The sequence below is a fragment of the Monodelphis domestica genome, chromosome 5 (assembly GCF_027887165.1).
Source record: "Monodelphis domestica isolate mMonDom1 chromosome 5, mMonDom1.pri, whole genome shotgun sequence".
NCBI classification, from domain to species: domain Eukaryota; kingdom Metazoa; phylum Chordata; class Mammalia; order Didelphimorphia; family Didelphidae; genus Monodelphis; species Monodelphis domestica.
Window position 1 is genome coordinate 101,524,094 of NC_077231.1, and position 19,467 is coordinate 101,543,560.

At 47.3% G+C, this 19,467-nt stretch overlaps 1 protein-coding gene across 12 annotated transcripts in view; it reads right to left on the reverse strand.

Annotated features, from left to right (window-relative positions):
• Positions 1-19,159, reverse strand: part of PLA2G6 (phospholipase A2 group VI) — a 45,419-nt gene extending 26,260 nt beyond the window's left edge. For 4 of the 12 annotated variants that reach the window (XM_056798918.1, XM_056798916.1, XM_056798913.1 and 1 more), the window contains exons 1-2: positions 11,225-11,247; positions 8,729-8,982 (exon numbers count right to left, since the gene is read on the reverse strand). In XM_056798918.1, the coding sequence (XP_056654896.1) occupies positions 8,729-8,937 (209 nt within the window). In that variant the 5' untranslated portion in view covers positions 8,938-8,982; positions 11,225-11,247. Of the gene's footprint in view, positions 1-8,728; positions 9,149-10,871; positions 11,002-11,224; positions 11,248-11,308; positions 11,565-11,931; positions 12,058-19,027 lie in introns of those variants that run through there. The other 8 variants (XM_056798915.1, XM_056798922.1, XM_056798917.1 and 5 more) reach the window with 8 other exon arrangements.
• Positions 19,160-19,467: the final 308 nt, after the last annotated feature.

The following is a 19,467-nucleotide window of genomic DNA, read 5'->3' on the forward strand; positions in this document are numbered from 1 at the left end:
ATTGTCTAGCCCTTACCACTCTTCTGCCTTGGTACTAATACACAGTATTGATTCTAAAAAAGAAGGTAAGGGTTATATTAAAAAAAATTCTCCTGTTAGTCTTGGACTAGAGTGACTAGGGAATGGAGAAGAGAGATGGACAGATGATAATTGGAGAGGTGAAAGAGATAAGCTAGGGCAATTGACTGGATATGGTCTTCAGTGGAAATAAAGAGTGGAGCTTCAGGCCAAGAATGCCAGTGCATTTGACCCAACAGCAAGTTAGGAGAGGGCAGGGTTTTAATTTGAAAAGTCTATAAGACATTTAAGTAGTGATGCCGAGCAAGCAGCTGGAAATGAGGGACTGGAGCTCTGTAAAGAGATTTCAGGAGACGTAGAACTATAGCTAAAGAAGGGGGAATATATTTATTTTGGGGCCATCTGCATAGCTGAATCCACAGGAATTGGTTGGATAGCCAAGAGACCAAAGAGAAGATCATGGACAGAGCCCTAGAGACACACTCAAACGTGTGCACTGTCTGGGCGTGGATGATGATTGGGTCAAGGAGATTCAGAGGAATGGGGGTTTGCTAGGGAGTAAAAGAACCAGGACAGGGTAGCAAAAATCCAGGAATTAGAGAGTATTAATGAGAAGTTGATTAACAGTACCCAGAACTATAAAATCATCAAGAAAGAAAAGGGCTGAGAAGAGACCACTGGAAAAGAAAACCATTCGAACAGATCATTTTGGACCAATCTAATCTTTTCTTTACATGCAGGTGAAAGAGACCTTGCTGAAGGTCCACTCTCTGATGGGTCCTAGTATTGTCCTCCTAAGATCAAGAAGGAAAAAAGCAAGCCAATCCCTCCCCAGAGGAGTGGCCCTTTGAATATTTGAAGTCTCCTCTCACCAAGCTCCCCCTTCCCCCATCTTAACATTCTCAACTCCTGCACTCTTTGTGGTAGCAAAAAATTGGAAAACGAGGAGGTGTCCCTTGACTGGGGAATGGCACTCCAGGCCTGGGGGCACACAGACTACACAAAGGCAGGAGATGGATCATGTGTATACTGAACAGCTCATCAATCAATTTGGCTGGCATGGAGAGTGAGTGTAAACCTTAAAATTTCTTAGACTTATAAATGTTGGAAATTTCATACTTGAAAAATTTCCTACTGATAGTCTATTGGAATGTGAACCCCCTTGGCATGGGAGAAGGACCCTTCTCCTCCCTACTTAAGATTACTTTAGGACAGAAACCTTTTGCTGAACAATGGAAAGGGCTTTGACCTATGCTTAAGTCATGATTGATTTTAGAATTGATACAATAGAGATACTTGGAATGACAGAACCAGGTCTTGGAACTTCCAATCTCCACCCTACTCAGGGTAACAGGATTTAGGAAGGGCTGCAGCAAAGGATCAAGATTTAATTATCTGAGAATATGACCTTCAACAGACATGTGCAAAGCCACAGACCTCTGGGCGGTCCTGGGTTAAGCTAGAGCCACCATTGGCACAGGGAAGACATGGATAGTGATTGGTAGATGTGAGAACTGAGGGGAGGGAACTTGGATGGTTTCCTTAAAGATAGCGGGGTCTGAGGACTAGGAAGGTGGCTGGAGAGGTTTTGCTCTGAGAGGTTGTGCTCTGAGAAGCTTGCTCTAATGAGACTGTTTCTCCATTTTGGTCACGTGAGTGATAGGGACTGATCTCTTTTCCTTGCCTCAGCTATCTAAGGCTTGGGCCTTTTGGCCCAGCCTAAACAGAGGGGGTATTTAAGCCCTATTCTTTCTCTCTCTCTCTCTCTCTCTCTCTCTCTCTCTCTCTCTCTCTCTCTCTCTCTCTCTCTCTCTCTCTCTCTCTAATACCTTTCTTCCTCCTGTTTGTAATTAAACTCCATAAAAGGTTGACTGCTGACTTGAGTTTTCATTAAGGAATTACATAGCTGAATTCCTTGGCGACCTTAAATTAATATATATCAGTCTTTTAAAGTGATTTTCTTGTCACAGAGTAAGGGAAGAGAAGGCAACTACAGCTGAACTGGCTAGAATCACTCCTGAGATGGACAGAGTGGCACCAGGGCTTCCTCATGAAGAACTGGCTGGGCAGGCTCAGACCTGTGATTTGAGATTATCAATCTGGCACCTGGGGGGAGAAGGGGTGGGGCGGGGGGGGGGGGGCTGGAGGTTGTGTGACCAACTCATTTAGGAGATAATGGCAAAAGGGGCCCTTGCTGCAACCTGCTTGATCCCTCTCCCCCAGATCTGGGCCTTTATATTCAGCCAACCATGTCACCCCTACTCTCTAAACCTCAGTGGCTCCCTACTGCCCCTCTAGAACCAAATACAAAATCCTCTATTTGGCATTGAAGGCCCTTCATCATCTGTCCCCTCCTTTCAATCCAGGCTTCTCAAACTTTATTCCCAGACCCTACAATCCAGTGTCAAAGGTTTATTCACTCTTTCTCACACCACTTCTCAGTTCTAGGCTCTTTTCCTGGCTGTCCTCCAGGTCTAAAACACTCTTCCTATTCCTCTCTTCCTCCATGGCCTCCTTCAGGTCCCAGCTCAAACCGACCTGCAGGAAGCCCTTCCCATCCCCATCCATTCCAAGGCTCTCCCTCTGCTGATCAGCTCCCATTTATCCCATCTCAAATCTTGTTTGTACCTATCCTTTTACATATTGCCTCCACCACTAGACTGGGAGCTCCACTGATAAACATGGAAACTGAGCAAGGACAAAGACGTCCCTCAGCCTAGCTCTAAATTGGACGAGAGACTTGACAAATGACTGGAAAGTGATAACAAGTCTGGTTTACCAAACCTGTTGTTCATTCCACAAATATTTATTGAATATTCATGGGTGTTATTCCTTTTGAAGCCAAACTGGAGAAAGTTGGAGCTGGGTAGGACCTTAGAATACAGAAGGCCCTGGGATAAGATTCACTTGGCTGCCCCCTCAGAAGCCCGATCTTTGCTTCAACTATTCCTAAGGTTCTCTGTAGAAAGCCCTTCAAAGCCAGGTCACAAATGGAACAACAAAGTCTAGTGACTCCCTGGTCTCATTTTCCCCAACTTTCCCACACCCACACACTCTCCCATTTCCCTTCTGGTATTTTCCAAAGGGGATCAGTTCTGATTACTGATTCTTTCCCCACCTGAGGGTGTTTGTAACCTTTTACCAAATTCAGTAGCCTTGGTGCCAAATAAATTTCAACTAGTTCTGAGAATCAAATCTAGCCACAAAGGATGGGACTGTGATCTCACTGAAGAGAATCAAGAAAATCCACATGCCATACTGAATAGAAAGCCAGCTGAGAGTCAGAAATTCCTGAGTTCAAGACCCACCTCTGACACACTCTCTGTGTGTCCTCACTGCCCTTCTCTGCAGCTTTCAGATATACCTACAATGGCAAAACAACTTTCCTATCCCCATGGAATCATAGGTCTCCCAGTCCTCATCCCCCAAATGGAAATTCCAAAATCTGTTTCCCAGGATCTGCAGGAAGGCAATGCCCAGGGTGCAAAGACCTTGGAAGCATTGATCTACTCCTCTAGAATGAATGAATGCCCAGCCTCCCACAATAACCACTCTGCAGGCCATTGCCTTTGCTCACAGATGCATATTTGAGGACAGAATGGGAGGAACTCAGGTTTATCTAGTTCAAATCCCTCATTTTTCAGAGGAGAAAACTGAGGCTTAGAGGGGATACATGATGATGATGGCCATAGCTGTAGACTTAGTAAGTGGTCAAACCAGGGCCAGAAGCTGGCTTTCTGACTTCTAGTCTAAGGGGGTAGCCCACTGTCCTCTGTATTCTTCAATCTTATACCTTCCCCACCCTGTGCGCACATCCCTCTCTGTTAGGAAAGAGACAGTAGGCAGGGTTTAAAAAATAAAATAAAACCCTTACTGTCCAGCTTAGAATAAATATTATGTATAGGTTCCAAGGAAGAGGAGCAGGAAGGGCTAGGCAGTGGGGGTTAAGTGACTTGTTCAGGATCACACAGCTAGGAAATGTCTGAGGTCAGATCTGAACCCAGGACCTCCCATCTCCAGGCCTGGCTCTCTGGCTTCACTGAGCCACCTAGCTGATCCCTTTCAAGGCCATTTCTTCTCTCAATGAATAGGAAATGCCCGAGAACTAGGTCAGAAATTCTTAAAGCAGTGAGGAAGGATGCCCAAGGCCAGGTGAACCCTTCTTCCCAGTTGTCAGGGCAGGAAACTGACCTTCTTCTGCCAGATCCAAAGAACCCATCTAGCACTAAGTGTTCTAAGTGTTCAGTTCTGGGGCAGAGACCAATTAGAATGCCTGCAGGGGAGGTCAGCCAGGATGGGGACATTGAGGAACCAAATACAGAAGGAACCAAGAGTGTCTGGTCTAAAAAGAACCTCAGGACTTCCTTCAACTTTCTGAAGGATTGCCCTACAGGAGAGGGATTAAATTTCTGCTGCTTGGCCTCAGAGGGGAGAACTAAGAGCAATGGCACCAAGGTCTACAGCAGGGATCCCCAAACTACGTCCCGAGGGCCACATGTGCCCCCCGAGGCCATTTATCCAGCCCCCACTGCACTTCTGGAAGGGGCACCTCTTTCACTGGTGGTCAGTGAGAGGAGCACTGTATGTGGCAGCACCACAAAGCGCAGTGTCACTTACATACAGTACTACTTCCAGTGACATAATCCTTTGTGCGGAGCCTCATTCTCTCTGACGAAGCGCTGCACAAAGGATTATGTGGTCAGCATGGTGAGCGGCCATCTGGGGGAGGGGATTCCGCACTGTGTATCCTGCTGCCCTATATAGTGGTGGCGGTGATGGGCCTGTGCAAGGTGTGTCGGGCCCATCACAGCCAGCGCTGCAGCCTCTGCTATCCCAGATAGCCGTATACAGATTTGTTCATAGTTGTTGTTTTTTTAATAGTCCGGCCCTCCAATGATCTGAGGGACAGTGAACTGGCCCCCTGTGTAAAAAGCTTGGGGACCCCTGCAGATTTGACCTCTATGACATCTTTTGTATCTGACAGGGCCTACACCTTCCTGCAGATCCTCAAAACTTCATACCCAGACTACTGCAGGAGCTGCTACTGGGCCTCCCTGTCTCAAGCTGCTCCCCACTCTAGTCTATCCTCCCTTTGGCTACTAAAGTGATTTCCTTAAAATACAGGTCCAACCATATCACCCCTACTCCCTAAACCTCAGTGGCTCCCTATTGTCCCTCCAGGACCAAATACAAAATCCTCTATTTGGCACTGAAGGCCCTTCAATACCTACCCCCTCCTCTCAATCCAGGCTTCTCAAACCTTATTCCCAGGTCCTATAATCCAGTGGCACAAGTTCCCTTGCTCTTTCTCAAGCCATTTTTCAACTCCAGGCCCTTTTCCAAGATATCCCCCAGACCTAGAATGCTCTTCTACCTCCACTCCTCCTCCTCTTCCTCCCTGGCCTCCATCAGGTCCCAGTTCAAACCCTATCTTCTGGAAGAAGCCCTTCTCATCCCCCTCCATTCCAGTGGTCTCTCTTTCTGATGATCAGCTCCCATTTATCTCATCTCCAATCTTGTTTGTACCTAGTCTCCACCACTAGACTAGGAGCTCTCTGAGGGCAGGGGATCCTTTTGATTTTCTTTGTATTACCAGCTCACATAAAAGGTGTTTGCTGACTGACTGTCAGTCTGAATGTTACAGGAACTTAATACAAGAAATCATTTCTTAATAATTGGATTTTCTCACAATGGACTGGATCAGCAGTTCTCAAAATGTGGGCTGGGGCTCACTGGGTGTCCTTGAGACCCTTTCAGGGTTGCTCAAGGTCAAAACTGTTTTCATTATAATACCAAAACATTTTCTAATATGGCAAATATCAATAGATATAACTCACAAAAATAAAAGCTCTTTAGGAGTAAGGGGTCATTGAAAATTGTTAAGAGTATAAAGGGGTCTGGAGATCAAAATGACTGAGATTGCTGACCCAGATACCCTTCCGGGTCCCTTCCAACTCTGAGAGCCTGAAATCCCCCATGCCCACTAAACTACTTAGAGTGGCACTTTTTGTGGTATCAGAGAACTGGAAACAGTTCCATTTTGTAGTACGTGCATACCGTGGAATGTGTGGAACACTGAGAAGTACAAGAAGACTTACTTGAACTGATGCAGAGTGAAATCACAAGAGCCAAGAAGACAATATGAACAATGACAACATTTCCAAAGAAATGGAAATAGCAGCTAACCAACTAACAGAGATGGAAGTGGAAGCAGGTAGCAAGGTGGAGAGAGCACCAGGCCTGGAGTCAGGAAGACCCAAGGTTAAATCTGGCTTCAGACACTTCCTAGATTTGAGGCCCTGGGCAAGTCCCTTTACCCTATTTGCCTTGTCATTGCCACTCTAAGACAGAAGGTAAGGTCTTAAAAAAAAAAGCAAATGTTACAAAATTACAAAGAACAAGCTTGATCCAAGGAATAAAATTAAAATTATACTCCTTCTCTACTATTTCCTTCACAGAGCTGGGGAAAGGGGAATTCACAGATCCACATAGGAAATATGGCATTGATGATCAGACTTTTGGGGAAGCATTGATTGGTCTTGCAGATTGTTTTCCTCATGTGTTTTTATTTTTCTTTTAAAAATACCTATTATATGGGATGGCTCTTCAAGGGGAGGAGGGATAGGGATACTGAGAGAAACTGTGGCAATGTAAGAACAACATTAAAAAAAAGTGTTTCTAAAAGAAGGACTTATAAACATGTTATATTCACCTCCCTCTTCCCCACCCTCTCCCCCAGCATTGGTAGTGATCTATCTGTCACTCTCAAAAGGTTTAACGGTTCAGGAAGAGCCCTGAGGTGGCCTGTCAGAGATTCTGCAGCAGTATGGTAGTACTGTAGTATCCCACAAAATCCAGCTTATGTGAAGTGTCAGAATAAGGGCTTGCACTAGGCATCTCCATTCTCTAAGCTAGCAGTCTCTCCATTACCCATAATAAAAGCAACAACTTCCCAGGGTTGTAGTGAAGATTTAATGAGATCCCAGACTGGGAACCTCAAGGTACTACAGAAATGTGAGTTATTGTTATTATTAACTATTCATGAATGAAAAACATCACCTAGGCAGAAAGGCAGGGCATGTTGGTGTCACAGAAAGAGCCCTGGAGCAGAAATGGAGAGGGGCCTGGGTTTAGATTCAGATTCTGATGCCTGCCAGGTGCCTGACTCTGCAGAGTGGCTTCCTCTTATCCAAGCCTCAGTTTCCCAATATGTGAGCTGGGGATAACTTCATTTCCTTCCTCCCAGGGTTGTGGTGTGAAAGGGGTTTGTGGACTTAAAAGCCTGAAGAAATGTTAGCAAACAGTGAGAATTCTAGGACCCAAGGGGATTTGCCTTTTGTTATAGCTGCTGGAAAATGAAAACCACTAAATTCCATTTCCTACTTAACAGCAGTGATTACGAAGCAGCTGGGTGAATCAGGAAAGGGCTCAGGTAGGAGGCCTTTCTTTAGTTGAGCTCTGAAGGGATACAAGGATTCTATGATGTGGAGGTAAGGAAGGAGTGCACTCCTGGCCCAAGGGCAGACTCTACAAAGCTGTGGAGGTGAGTGATGGAATATCGTGTAAGAGGAAGTAAGCCACTTGAACTTGACCATGGTCACAAATTATACTCAAGGGGCAAATGACCAGAGCAGAGACCATGAACACATATGGGCCGGGACCAGAAGAGAAGGGATTGGGGGCTCAGCTCCTGGGCACAAGACACAGGGAGGGCAACAAGGCTAGTGCTATGTCTCTGACCCCAGCACAAGATCATGAATTCAGCCGTCAGCTTAGAACTAGGGAAGCCTCCAAATGTGCCTGCAGAACCATTCACACTTGCTGACAGGGGCTAGAGCCAGCAACTGTCTGCTGGAGCTTTACTCAGGGGCAAGTCTGATGATGGAGGACCTTGACTCAAACTGGAGAGTCCAGGAGGGCAGCAAACAGACCATGCCCTTCTTACACTGTAGAGGCCCTAATGGAAGTTTGCAGCTCCCCAGACCAAGCCATTCTTGTGATCTTTGAAGAACATAGCACTCACTACCCAGAGAATACAGTAGCAAGACCACAGACAAGACAGGCCTAGACCCTACAAGGCTTGTATAAGTACTTAGTGCCTAGTGCTAACATAAAGTCCCAATTCAGAAAGTAAGCCTGGAAGAATGAGTTAACAAAAAAAAGAGAAAGAGCTCTGATGAGACCATGGATACCTAAGACACAGCCAAAGAGGAGAATAACTCCCAAATACTAAAAGAATTCAACGGCAGAAGAGCTAAAGCCAAGATCACACAGGATTTAGCAATTACCACCATGAAGGAGTGTGAACTCCTTTATCTCAGAAGGCTAAGTAGCCAAAGGCTGTGGAAGAGCTGAGACTTGATCCCTAATATGCTGTTTGCTCCTCTTTGGCTCATCCTGCTTCTCAGGCCCAGCACCGAGGAGTGTGGTATAGTGAATTTAGTCAGGAAGACTTGGATTCAAATCTTGGCCCTTCCATTTGTGACCTTGGAGAAGTCACTTCCTCTCCCTGGGCCTTAGTTTTCTCAATTGTACAATGAGGAGGCTCGACTATGTAGTCCCTGGAGCCCTTCTAGTTCTAAATTGGTGACTCTTTAGATTTTCCAAGCTCTGTTTCCTAGCTGAGTGGTAGTCTCTAAACCACTCACACTCCCTTATGGCCACCACCATCAAGAATAAAGGAAAAGAAGTGTCGGGGCCTACCACCCACCGGAATCCATTTTGCGGGGATCTGGGGTTCACCAGCACGCAGTCCCAGGTGCGATGAGTGTTGCTCTTGAACAAAATCAACTGTCCTTCTTCCTTGACCTGGATATAGGCTCCATAGTCAGCCACAGCCACTTCTTTCACCCGAAATGGGTTGGCAAACAAGTTGGTGACATTGCTAATCGTGCTGACCAGTCGGCCGAAGAACTGCATCTTCCTGGGGGTAGAGGGGTTGGTCTTGCTTTCTTCTCCCTCAGTCTGGAAGAAAACGGGGTCTGTGGTCAGCTGGGCTTGGTCCCCCATCCCACCTCACCAAGCGTTGTGGAGTTCTGCCTAGATGCCCCTCTTCCTCCCCACAAGGGTCGCTGCTGCCAACTTGGGGCTTAGAGTCCTCAAGAGCTTCAGCAAGGTCCCCAAGAGGGCACTGAAAAGGAAAGAAAGGAAAGAGAAACACCACTGAGAGGAAGGTTGGCACAAGAGGCTTCAGCAAAGTCCCCAAGAAGGCACTGAAAGAGAGGGAAGGAGAAACACGACTGAGAGGCACAAGAAGCTTTGGCAAGGTCTACCAAGAGAGCCCTGAAAGGGAAGGAAAGAGAAACACCACTGAGAGGGAGGGTAGCACAAGCTAGCTCAAGGGAGAGGGCAACAGGGCAGGACCCCAAGACTCAAGGAGCCCACTCCTGGCTCAGTCACTGACAGAATATGTGAAAGAAACCCAGTCAACTGCCTATCCTATGCCTCAGTTCCTCTAAAGGAGGCAAGTGAGCTCTACCATCTCTTATGAATATGCTAAAAATCACAAGGAATTGAATTCCTGGGAAATAGAATTTCAGCACTAACATAAGTAGTGTAGTAGATACCTACTGATGGCATGGCCTTGAGGATAACCTCATAGCTGTATTCTATAACTATATTCTGTAGTTTACAAAGTACTTTTTAGACACTATAAGATAGGTTGTGCAGGGATTCTTATATCCATTTTATAGTTGAGGGAAATGACTTGCCCAAAGCCACACAACTGCTTAAGCTAAAGAATGAGGACTTAAGTGTAGGGTATTCTGCCTCCCAGTCCAGGGGTCCTGTCTACTTTGATCACATCACTAACCAAGTCTTATTAAATCTCTTCTAAAGAGGAAGGGATGAAGAAACTTGGCTTACTGGCTTAGCAAAATAGAAGCCAACGTGGGACAACTGGATAGCTCCGTGGATTGAGATCCAGGCCTAGAGATGGGAGGTCCTGGGTTCAAATCTGAACTCAGATACTTCCCAGCTGTGTGACCCTGGGAAAGTCCCTTAACCCCCATTGCCTAACCCTTACCACTCTTCTGACTGTGATTCTAAGATGGAAGGTAAGAGTTTAAAAAAAAAAGATAGGAACCAATGCCTTCCAAAGTGCTACCCACAGCTTGCCCAAATTCTTCAAACACTAGAAAAAAGGCCTGACCATGAACTGTCCCCAGCAGGGGCTGAGTGGCCTCTACTTTACACGGGGCCATTGAAGTTTAAGATTAGAGGGGCAGAAATCTAACCACTTCCACAAAGCATCCTCTCTGCCAAAGGGATTTTGAACAGCCTGAACTTGGGCTATAGGCCTGGGTCTGCAACTTAGGTAATTTATCTACCCTCCCTCAACTCACACAGCTTCCTCATCTATAAAATGGATGAGATCATCTTCTTTCCAGTTCTGACATTCCATGACTCTATTAAAAAAATATCCTGCCATTATGCTCAGTGTCTAGTGGGATTGACAAGGGGGAAAGGCTGATAGGCAAAGGGCCCAGGCTTTCTGGTATCAATTCACTCATACATTAGGGTGAAAAAAAAAATCAAAGGAACAGTGGAAAGAATGCAACAGGAAGGAGCCTTTACTGTTTAAAAACCACAATTGGGGAAGGATCAACTCCCTTCCTCCAAAAAAAACCTGCAAGATTACTGCAAGCATTTGTTAAACTGAGATTGAGTGACCATTTGTGGGGGGGTGCTATACAGAGGACAAATGTTCTTGATCACATGACCCCACACAAAGCAGAACCTCACACTACAACAGCTGCCACCTCCTACCATTAACCTGTCTCTCAGCTCTCCTCCCAGAAGCCAAGCCTAAGAGCCAGAGACCTGTCTTCCTGTCTTCTGAGGTCATTACATACCGTATCTGGAGGCCTTGGCTCACCAATCAGACAAATGATAAACTCAGTTTTTCTCCCATGCAGAACAGGCAAGTGGCTTAGCAGATGACCCCTACTGGCCCAGCCAGCTCCACTTCTTATATTAGGGCTCCTGTGGGGACCAGGAGGTGGGGCAGTAGAGGAGAAACATTTGAGTCAAAGGTCCTTGGGTCTAGTCCTAGCTCTGTGGCCAGCTAGAGTGCTGAGTGACCTTGAGCAACTGCCTTCCCCTGGAACTTCACTTTCCTCATTGCTAGCAATAATGAAGGCATGGTCTCATCCACCTGACTGGATGAGTTCTGTTAGCGTAGGTGGCCTTGGGCCATCCTTCTTACCTGGGGAGTCCTGCCACCTCCACCCACCTCCATCAAGGAAATGAGAAGAAAAATGCTGCTCTCTGCTCCTTCTGCCCACCTCACCTCCAAAGGAGGTCTTGTCTTCATCACATCCCTTTTCTGTTGCTCCTGCCAGGGCTCTCTGAGTGACAGTCCTGGGACAGGGCAGGAGATTTCTGCTGAAGGGGTTGTCTTCATCAAAAAGCCTACAGGTCAGCTCAGGAAAATGAGAGACCAGGTCCAGGCGACCTCTGTTCTGACAAATACCCAGAGCCCTCTGTACACTGAGATAGGCGCTAACAGCAGGGCCTCAACTGGGCCCAAGCCAGGGCTGGCACAGAGCTACTGCCTCCTGAGGGGAAAGAGGATTGGGAAAGGCATCTGCCTCCACAAATATTGCTCCTCCCCTGGCTCAAGAGGAAGGAGGGGGCAGGTAGGAAATGAGGACATTAGGAACCTACCATTTGCAACATTTCTGATATTCAATTTCTTTATTTATAAATAGAGATAACCATAACTCCACCTCATGAAGGTATTGTGTGGAAAACTAAAAAACTAAAAAAAAACCCACCCTAGGGGACTTATTACTAAGAGCTGTAATGTAACCTCTCCAATTCCTGTCCATGCAAAAGGAGATCCTCCATGATTCTCCCCACCTTGAATTCTCTGACTTTTGACCCAGAAAGAATGGAATTACTCATGCTTACCCAGTCCCAGTCTGCTGTCTCTACTTATCCTGTGCTCCTTCACTGCCTGTGTTCTAAGGGTACATCCATGTTGGTCTGGTCTGCCTTAGACCAGGGCTGCCCAGTGGGCAGCTCCTTGAGGGCCACCTGTAGATAGGCATTAGTAAAGGCTTCATCATGGAGGTCATGATGATAAGTGGTAACAATGATGATGACGACGACGACGACGACGACGACGAAGGTGGTGATGAGGAAGATGATAAGCAGTCTACTCTTGGGTCCCCTGTGGGTTCCCTAAGCTGAGGCTGAATGCTAGAAGGACTCTCCTTATTCCTACTTACCCAGTCACTGTAACTAAGCCAGAGACCCCCTTCTCCTAGGCGGGGACATATTCATGGATGTTAAAGGAGAAGACAATGAGTCCAGCTTGGCTGGGGCTTAAAGAGAGGGACTCAGCTCTGAGGAACCTGTGTCCCTTCTGGGGTGGCACAGGGAGTTAAATAATCCCTTTCACACCCAAAGGCAATCAGCAGGCATTTATCAAGCAACTGCCTTTTCAGGCACCAAGATAGTCCTGGAAAGTACAAAATCATAGGATTTTGGTGAGATAGGAAAGGAGGCAATTGCCATTCCCAAGTTTCACACTAATGAAGACCACCTCCAATCCTTGATTCTTGTCCTGCCCTCTCCTGTATCCATCCTTGGTCACATCAACCCCCTGCCTCAAGCAGCCTTGACTCCTCCTCTTCTCTCCCTCAGGAAACCTTCCTTTTGTCCCTTCTTCAAGGATCAACCTGGACCCATCCTCACCCTCAGGAAACTTTTCCTGACCTTCCCAAGTGAGCCTACATTATCAATGACCTTCTCCCTTGTATAAATCCGGGAGTTAAGGAGTCAGAATCTACCACAATCTGACTTCTACCCTTTAGGCTTTCTTCTGCCACTTGACCTGGAGAGAACTTCACATTTTGGAGGATGCCCTCATGTCCCAGTGCAGCTTCCTCCCTTCTCCAATGTAACCATCTGTGTTTCTTCTTAGTCCTGAGAGTCCCTGGCTTCCTCTCATCCTCCTGAGCACTTCCTTATAAACATGTTCTATTTAGTCAATGGCCTTTTTAAAGTGGACACAATAGTCTAGGAAGGTGTCCTATAGAATTATAGGCCATCTGACCTGAGGGAAACTGAAATGGCTGAGCCGAGCATTGCACTCCAGTGGCAAAGGCCTTGCATTCTGGATGAAGAGAACCTGGACTGAAATTTGGTTTCCTCCTGTAGAAATGGACAGACATCCTGTAATGTCCCTTCTAGCTCTAAGGCCTCCAATCCTGGGACTTCCAAAGGCTAAGACAACAGTCACCTGGTACCAGCAGGACAAGATTACACAAAGGCCTAAGAGAGGATGCAGATACCAGGTCAAATGGAAACCTCATGCAGAATTCTGGGAGGAAGGCCTAATACATGAATGCCCCATTTGGAATTCTGACCTAACATGCCCCTGCCTCTGACAACAGAATGTCACATGGACGCTATCATCCCAACCAGCTGCCAAGCAGACAGGCCTGGCTGCTTAGCCCCAGAGACCAAATCTGCTGATGAAGCCTTTGGTGACTGGAAGATGTGGATGGTGTAGAAAGCATGCATTCATTGGGCCAAGGGGGGGGGAGGGAGGGGAACACATGACTCTTCATATTCTGAGATTCCAGGTCCCCCCAACTCCTCTTTCCCTTTCTCTCTTCTCTCTCTTCCATCCCTCTTCCTATTCTCTCATTCTTTCTCCCTGTCTCTTCATCTGTCTTTCATCCCTCCTCTCTCTCCTCCTTTATCTCTCTGTCTCTGTGTGTCTTTGTTTCTCTCTTCCTCTCTTCCCCTCTTTCTTCCCTTCTCAAGACTAACTCCTCACAGAAGGTCTCTGTCTACCCAAAAATTTTTCTCTTTCTCTCCAGAAACAGGCAAGCAGGAGCTGGTCAGAAGACCAGAGTTAAAATCCTGCCTCAGACAATGTATGACCTCTGGACAAAGCTGCCTCATCTCTCCATTTCCTCACCTATAAAATGAGGCCAACACCAATGACAGTCCTGTCTTCCCCGGGTTGTTTAAGAATTCAGAGGCCAGCTTCCTTTTCTCCCACATTCTCCAGAAGGGATGGATATAAAGGGCTCAGTCGAGGCTGGGGGCTGTGTCTTTCTCTTAGTATTCTCATATAAGCCAAAATCTGAGGATTCTCAATTTAGAACTGACAGGGCCATTCAAGGCCAGTTGACTAATGTCCTCATTTTACAGATGAGGAAGTGAAGGCTAAGAGAAGGGAAGGGACCTTCTTAGGGCCACACTGTCAGGAAAGGCTATGATTAGCACTGAACCTCAATGCCTCCTTAGCTCAACACCATTCTGGCTACTGTTACCTGGCACACAGCTAAGGCTTAATAAACACTTGTTGCCTTGAACTGAATCATCATCTTCTCTCAATGAAAAGAATCCCAGCATCAGAGATTTAGAGCACGAAGGAACTCTAGAGACCACAAAGTCCCACACTTTCCCAGCCATTTTATAGAGGAAGAAACTGAGGTCCATGGGGGAAGTGCCCTACCCAGAGTCCACCTCCAAAGCTTCATCCTGATGCAGAATTCCCTGGGGCTCCAGGAGGCTATGCCAATGGAGCCCAAGGTCTGGCATGTTCAACAGGCAGAGTGTGCAAGGGCCCTGAGAACCAGCCTCTCTGGTCAGTGTCAGGCTGGCCCCTGGGGAATGGACACGTTGGCAGAGGCTACCCTCCAGGCACAGAAGTCTGGCAATCTGCCCTTGTGGCCAGACTAGACTAGGCTATCCCCTTATTTTACAAATGAGGAAATTGAGGTCTAGAGCAGGTGAAGGTCACTGGGTTAGCCATAGAACCTGATTCTGAACCTCACCTGTTTCAGGTATACCAGCCTTATCTCCCCAGTTAGAAAAGAAACTTCTTGAGGGCAACTGATTCTGCTTCTCTCTCCTTTACTCATCATAGCTTTTGAACTGTCCCTTAAACTCTTGTCCCTGTCTTTGTTTGTCTTAAACATAGGACTAATGTCAGTTCCAACCTGCTTCTACTTCAAGGCTGTCCACTTAAAAGCACCCTCAACTGGGGGCAGCTGGGTAGCTCAGTGGATTAAGAGCCAGCCCTAGAGATGGGAGGTCCTAGGTTCAAATCTGGCCTCAGACACTTCCCAGCTATGTGACCCTGGGCAAGTCACTTGACCCCCATTGCCTAGCCCTTACCACTCTTCTGCCTTGGAGCCAATACTCAGTATTGACTCCAAGACGGAAGGTAAGGGTTTAAAAAAACAAACAACAAAAAAAAAAAGCACCCTCAACCTCTCCTCAGACTCCCTACTCTTCCAGAAAGAGTTGAGCAATCTGCACTGCCCACCATGTCATGGGGCTCAGAGCTGGACCTTGGAGCCTATCGTTTTAGAGATGAGGAAACTAAGACCCAGAGAAATGGGGTCATGAAGGTAGCAAATAGCAAAGCCTGGATTGGAACTCAAGACCATAGACTCTCCTTTGCAATCTTCCCCAGGTTCTTCCCAGCACAATTACTTGGGATCTTGACTTTGTTTCTTGACAGCAGGGCCTGTGGAAACTCCTGGCATTCCTTGAGCTCTTCAAAAAATGATCTTGGATAAATACTTAAATGAACTGCGTAGATTACAAAAAAATTTTCCCAAGTTGTCCTTCAAGGTGACAGCTGAGGACAAGGAAGCATCACACCTTACCTAGTTCACTGAGGGGGTGCAGACACAGAGGGGGACACAAACTCGCTGGATTTAGGTAGCAAGCCCCAAGCTAAGTGACTCTTGTGGGTGGAATTCATGCAGAAGCAGCTAGTGTTGGTCTTGAAATCAGAAAGACCAGAATTCAAAACCTCCTTCAGAAACTGACTTGCGCTCCCTCCCCCCAAGTCACTTAACCTCTATGGGCCTCAGTCCCTCATCTGTGAAATGGGAACAATGACTGTACCTCCCTTCTAGAGTTTTTGTGATGATTCATTTATTGAGATACTATTTGAGAAGCACTTGGCAAACTTTGAAGCAATAGCTCTTATCATTCAGGCAGAGATTAGACATTAGGGTTCCCCTTCATTTCAGAGTCTGCAATTCTGAGATTGACAACTTTAATTTCTTCCTCTGGAACATAAGGAGACTGGACTACATAAGGTTTCTCAGGTCCTTTTCAACTCTAAATACAAATCCTAAATGCTGACAAATGACAATAAAGCAGGCCTCCCTTCTAAGTGGAGGGTAACCCCAGTGTCATCCCCTGACCTGTCCCCACCCAATCCCTCCCCTTGCAAGTTGACACATCTTTCTTTCAGACATCTTGATCAGATCCTCCTGATCAAGCAGGAAATCCCCTGACCAGTCTCCCTCAGAATTGCTGATGGCTCAGAGGCCCATTCCCTATCATCTTAGGAAGAAAAAAGCTACCAGATGGAAACATCTCCTTTGGTGACAGTTTAAAGGTGACCACAATCAAGTTATTACTTAACCCTAACTCTCCTAACGAGCTTCCTGGAGCCCAAGGAACAGAAAATGTCTCCAATTAAGTGACAGGAGCAAGGCTGACCCAAGAGACTCCTCTTCTCTCCAGTCTTCTCCACAGCCCCTCCCCAGCAAGGCCAGCCCCACCTAACTAGTCACATGTTTCCAGAAATCAGCTCCATGGCATTTTCCCCAGGCAAGACTGGGAATGTGGAGGGAGAACCCTAGTGAGGGGCTGCAGAGGCTGAGAGAGGGAAGAAAAGGACAGAAGGAAGGGCTGACAGGAAGGCTGTAGCAAGATGGGAGAAGACTGGGAAGATCCAGGGGATCAGGGAATGTGGAAAAGCAATGACTTCATTGCTCTGGGCCTGTAGTCACCCAACTGGAAAACGAGAGGGTCTGGAATGCCTTTGGAAGAAGGTTGAGAAGTGAGATGAAGATGAGGGGACAAAAGGGCAGGTTTGGGATGAAGACAGCAAGACTTCTCAGTCACTAGAACTGTCGAGAGGTGAAGGGGCCTCTCTCAGGAGGTGATAGGCTCCCAGGATAGCAGGGAGTAAATGACCCCTTATAGGGGATAGAGGAAGTAGGAATGCTCTTTGGGAAAAGAGCCGGCTTATACTCTGAGGTTCTGTACAACACTAAGATTCTGGTAGAGGTTGAAGAGGAGAAAATGGGCATTAGGAAGGTGATAGAGAAAAGCAGGTCTAGGATGGAGTTAAGATAATGAAATGAGTATTTAAAGGAATAAAGGAGAAAACTGAATGAAATGGAAGACAAAGCTAACAAAGTGAGCCTCAACCTGGGAAGCAAAGGATAAGAACAGTCAGAGGCTGTGGAATAGACAGGAAGGTTTTTGGGGTCCTGAGGTGAAGAGAGAGGGCACAAGCAAGGTCTGTGAAATGGGAGGGGCAGGGACTGGTAATGGAGGTAAGGAAATGAGATGAAGGTACAAAAGTAAGAAGACAGGTCTGAGAGAAGGAAGAAGAGTTTGGGAGAAAGCCTAAAGAAGAATAGCTGTGATAGAGATGGCAGAAAGCTGGGGGACAAAATGATGAGGAAGAGATATGATGGGGGGGGGGGGTTGTGGCATGAGAACTCTCTGGTTTGGGCTATGAAGCAAAAGGCAGGGCTGGAGAGAACGGAATGCCCAGGTGATAGACACATTGAGGCTTGGGAATCTGTGTATGTGTTTCTACATACACATCTCTGCATTTGGATTCTTCTTTGGAAGGCAAGTTCCTGGTGATAGACTCTGGGACCAAAACCCCTTTTCCCCTTCCCCTTTCCCTGCAGAGACCAATAGCCCCTCCATTCCAGCACCTGTCCAAACTGTGAGACAAAGCCCCAATAAAACCTGGCAGGACATCAGGACTTTGCTGTCAGGCCTAGATAAATGACCTCCCACATCACTGACCATCAGGCCTGAGAACTTCCCACCCCTCAGACACTGAGGTTCCACACCTCAGGACCATCCAATGAGCTTTACCCAAGTACCCCAAATTTGCCCAATAGAGACATCCCAAATTACCTAATCCCAGACCCACCACTATAAAATATTGTCCCCTTCTCCACCCAAGTGGAGACCCCTAGCCATTTGCAGATTGTGGGCTCTTCCTCTCCCCCTCTTCCCTACAATAAAGCTTTATTGAATTATTCAATCTCTCTGTCTCATTTGCCTCAGGTAGAACCCCTGTCAGTCAGATCTGACACCTGGAGAATTTCTTTGTTTCATTATTCACAAACCAAGCACCTAGCTCAGAGCCTGACATGCATGGTATGGCTGAATTTTGACTCACTGACTGATATCCCCTCCCCCAACTCATAATAAAGAACCCACCCAGAAGCTCCCTGAGGGCAGGGGCTGTTTCTCATGGTCTTTGGTTCCAGCCCAGAGTTTGGCATGTTTCAAATACTTAATAATTACCTGTTGATATAGACATATCTCCCCCCCACCCCCACACTTGAGAGCTGGGACTCTTTCTGTCTTGTGTCCCTGGCATAAGTAGGTACTTAGTAAATACTTGCTGACTGATGAACAGACTTGGGGCTAAAACTCGGGGAGATCTGAGAAGGAGAAGATGAAAGTTGGGAGGAGGAGGAAGGGCAGGATCAGCTAAGATTGATTTCGGATAGGAATGGAGAAGAGGCATGGCTGAAAGGTGAGGCTGAGGGTCTGGGGTACGGATTTACTGCTGAAAGGAACCTGGAGATGATGAGGTTGAGACCAATCCTCATTTTGATGGAGGGGATGGTGGTGAAGGTGGTGTGTGTGGATCTTTTTATCCATGGAAGGTGGGGGAAAGTAAAAGGTAGATGGAGGGGAAGAGGGAGGAATGAATGTGGGAAGAAAACAGGGGGTGGTGGTGGCGAAATAAGGATAGAGGAGGTGAGGGACAGAGGAAGAGAGAGGGGAAGAAAGTCTGTAAATGGGAGGGGAAAGGGACGGTGGGGGAGGGGGAGGGGACATAGGGGGCGGGGTCAGAGAGCTTTGGAGGCGCGGGACAGAGGCCAGGGACATATCTAGGCTGGCCCGTCCCTCTCTCTCAAAGCCCGGGTGGCGGCGGGCAGGGATGAGCCGGTCTGACAGGGCCTTCACTCACCTCCTCCCCAGCTCTGGGACTTTCCACTTCCGCAAACAAAAAAACGAGCTCCCTCCCACGTGACGGGATCCGCTCTCGCCTCCGCCAATCAGAAGAGGCCCTTCCCCACCATACCTCTCTGGAGCTTGGTGACCCGGGCTCGAGATTCCCCGGGCAGCTGGCCGGAAGGGGGCGGGTCCTGGACCTTTTTTTAATTTTTTGTAACCGCCCAATCAGAAGGCGCGGGAAGGGAGGCGGTAAGACGAGCGGAGGCCGGAAAAGGGGCGTCCATGTCTGAGCAGGGCGGAAGAGGCGTGGATGGAGTCTCAGGAGTCCGCAGGTTGATGAGGGCCAAGGGGCTGCGCCCTCTTAAAGGGACAGACTAGTGACTGTAGCTCTAGTGGTCCGACTTCGGACTCTATAGCTCCTGGACCCCGAGTATATCTATCCTCTCAGAGTCC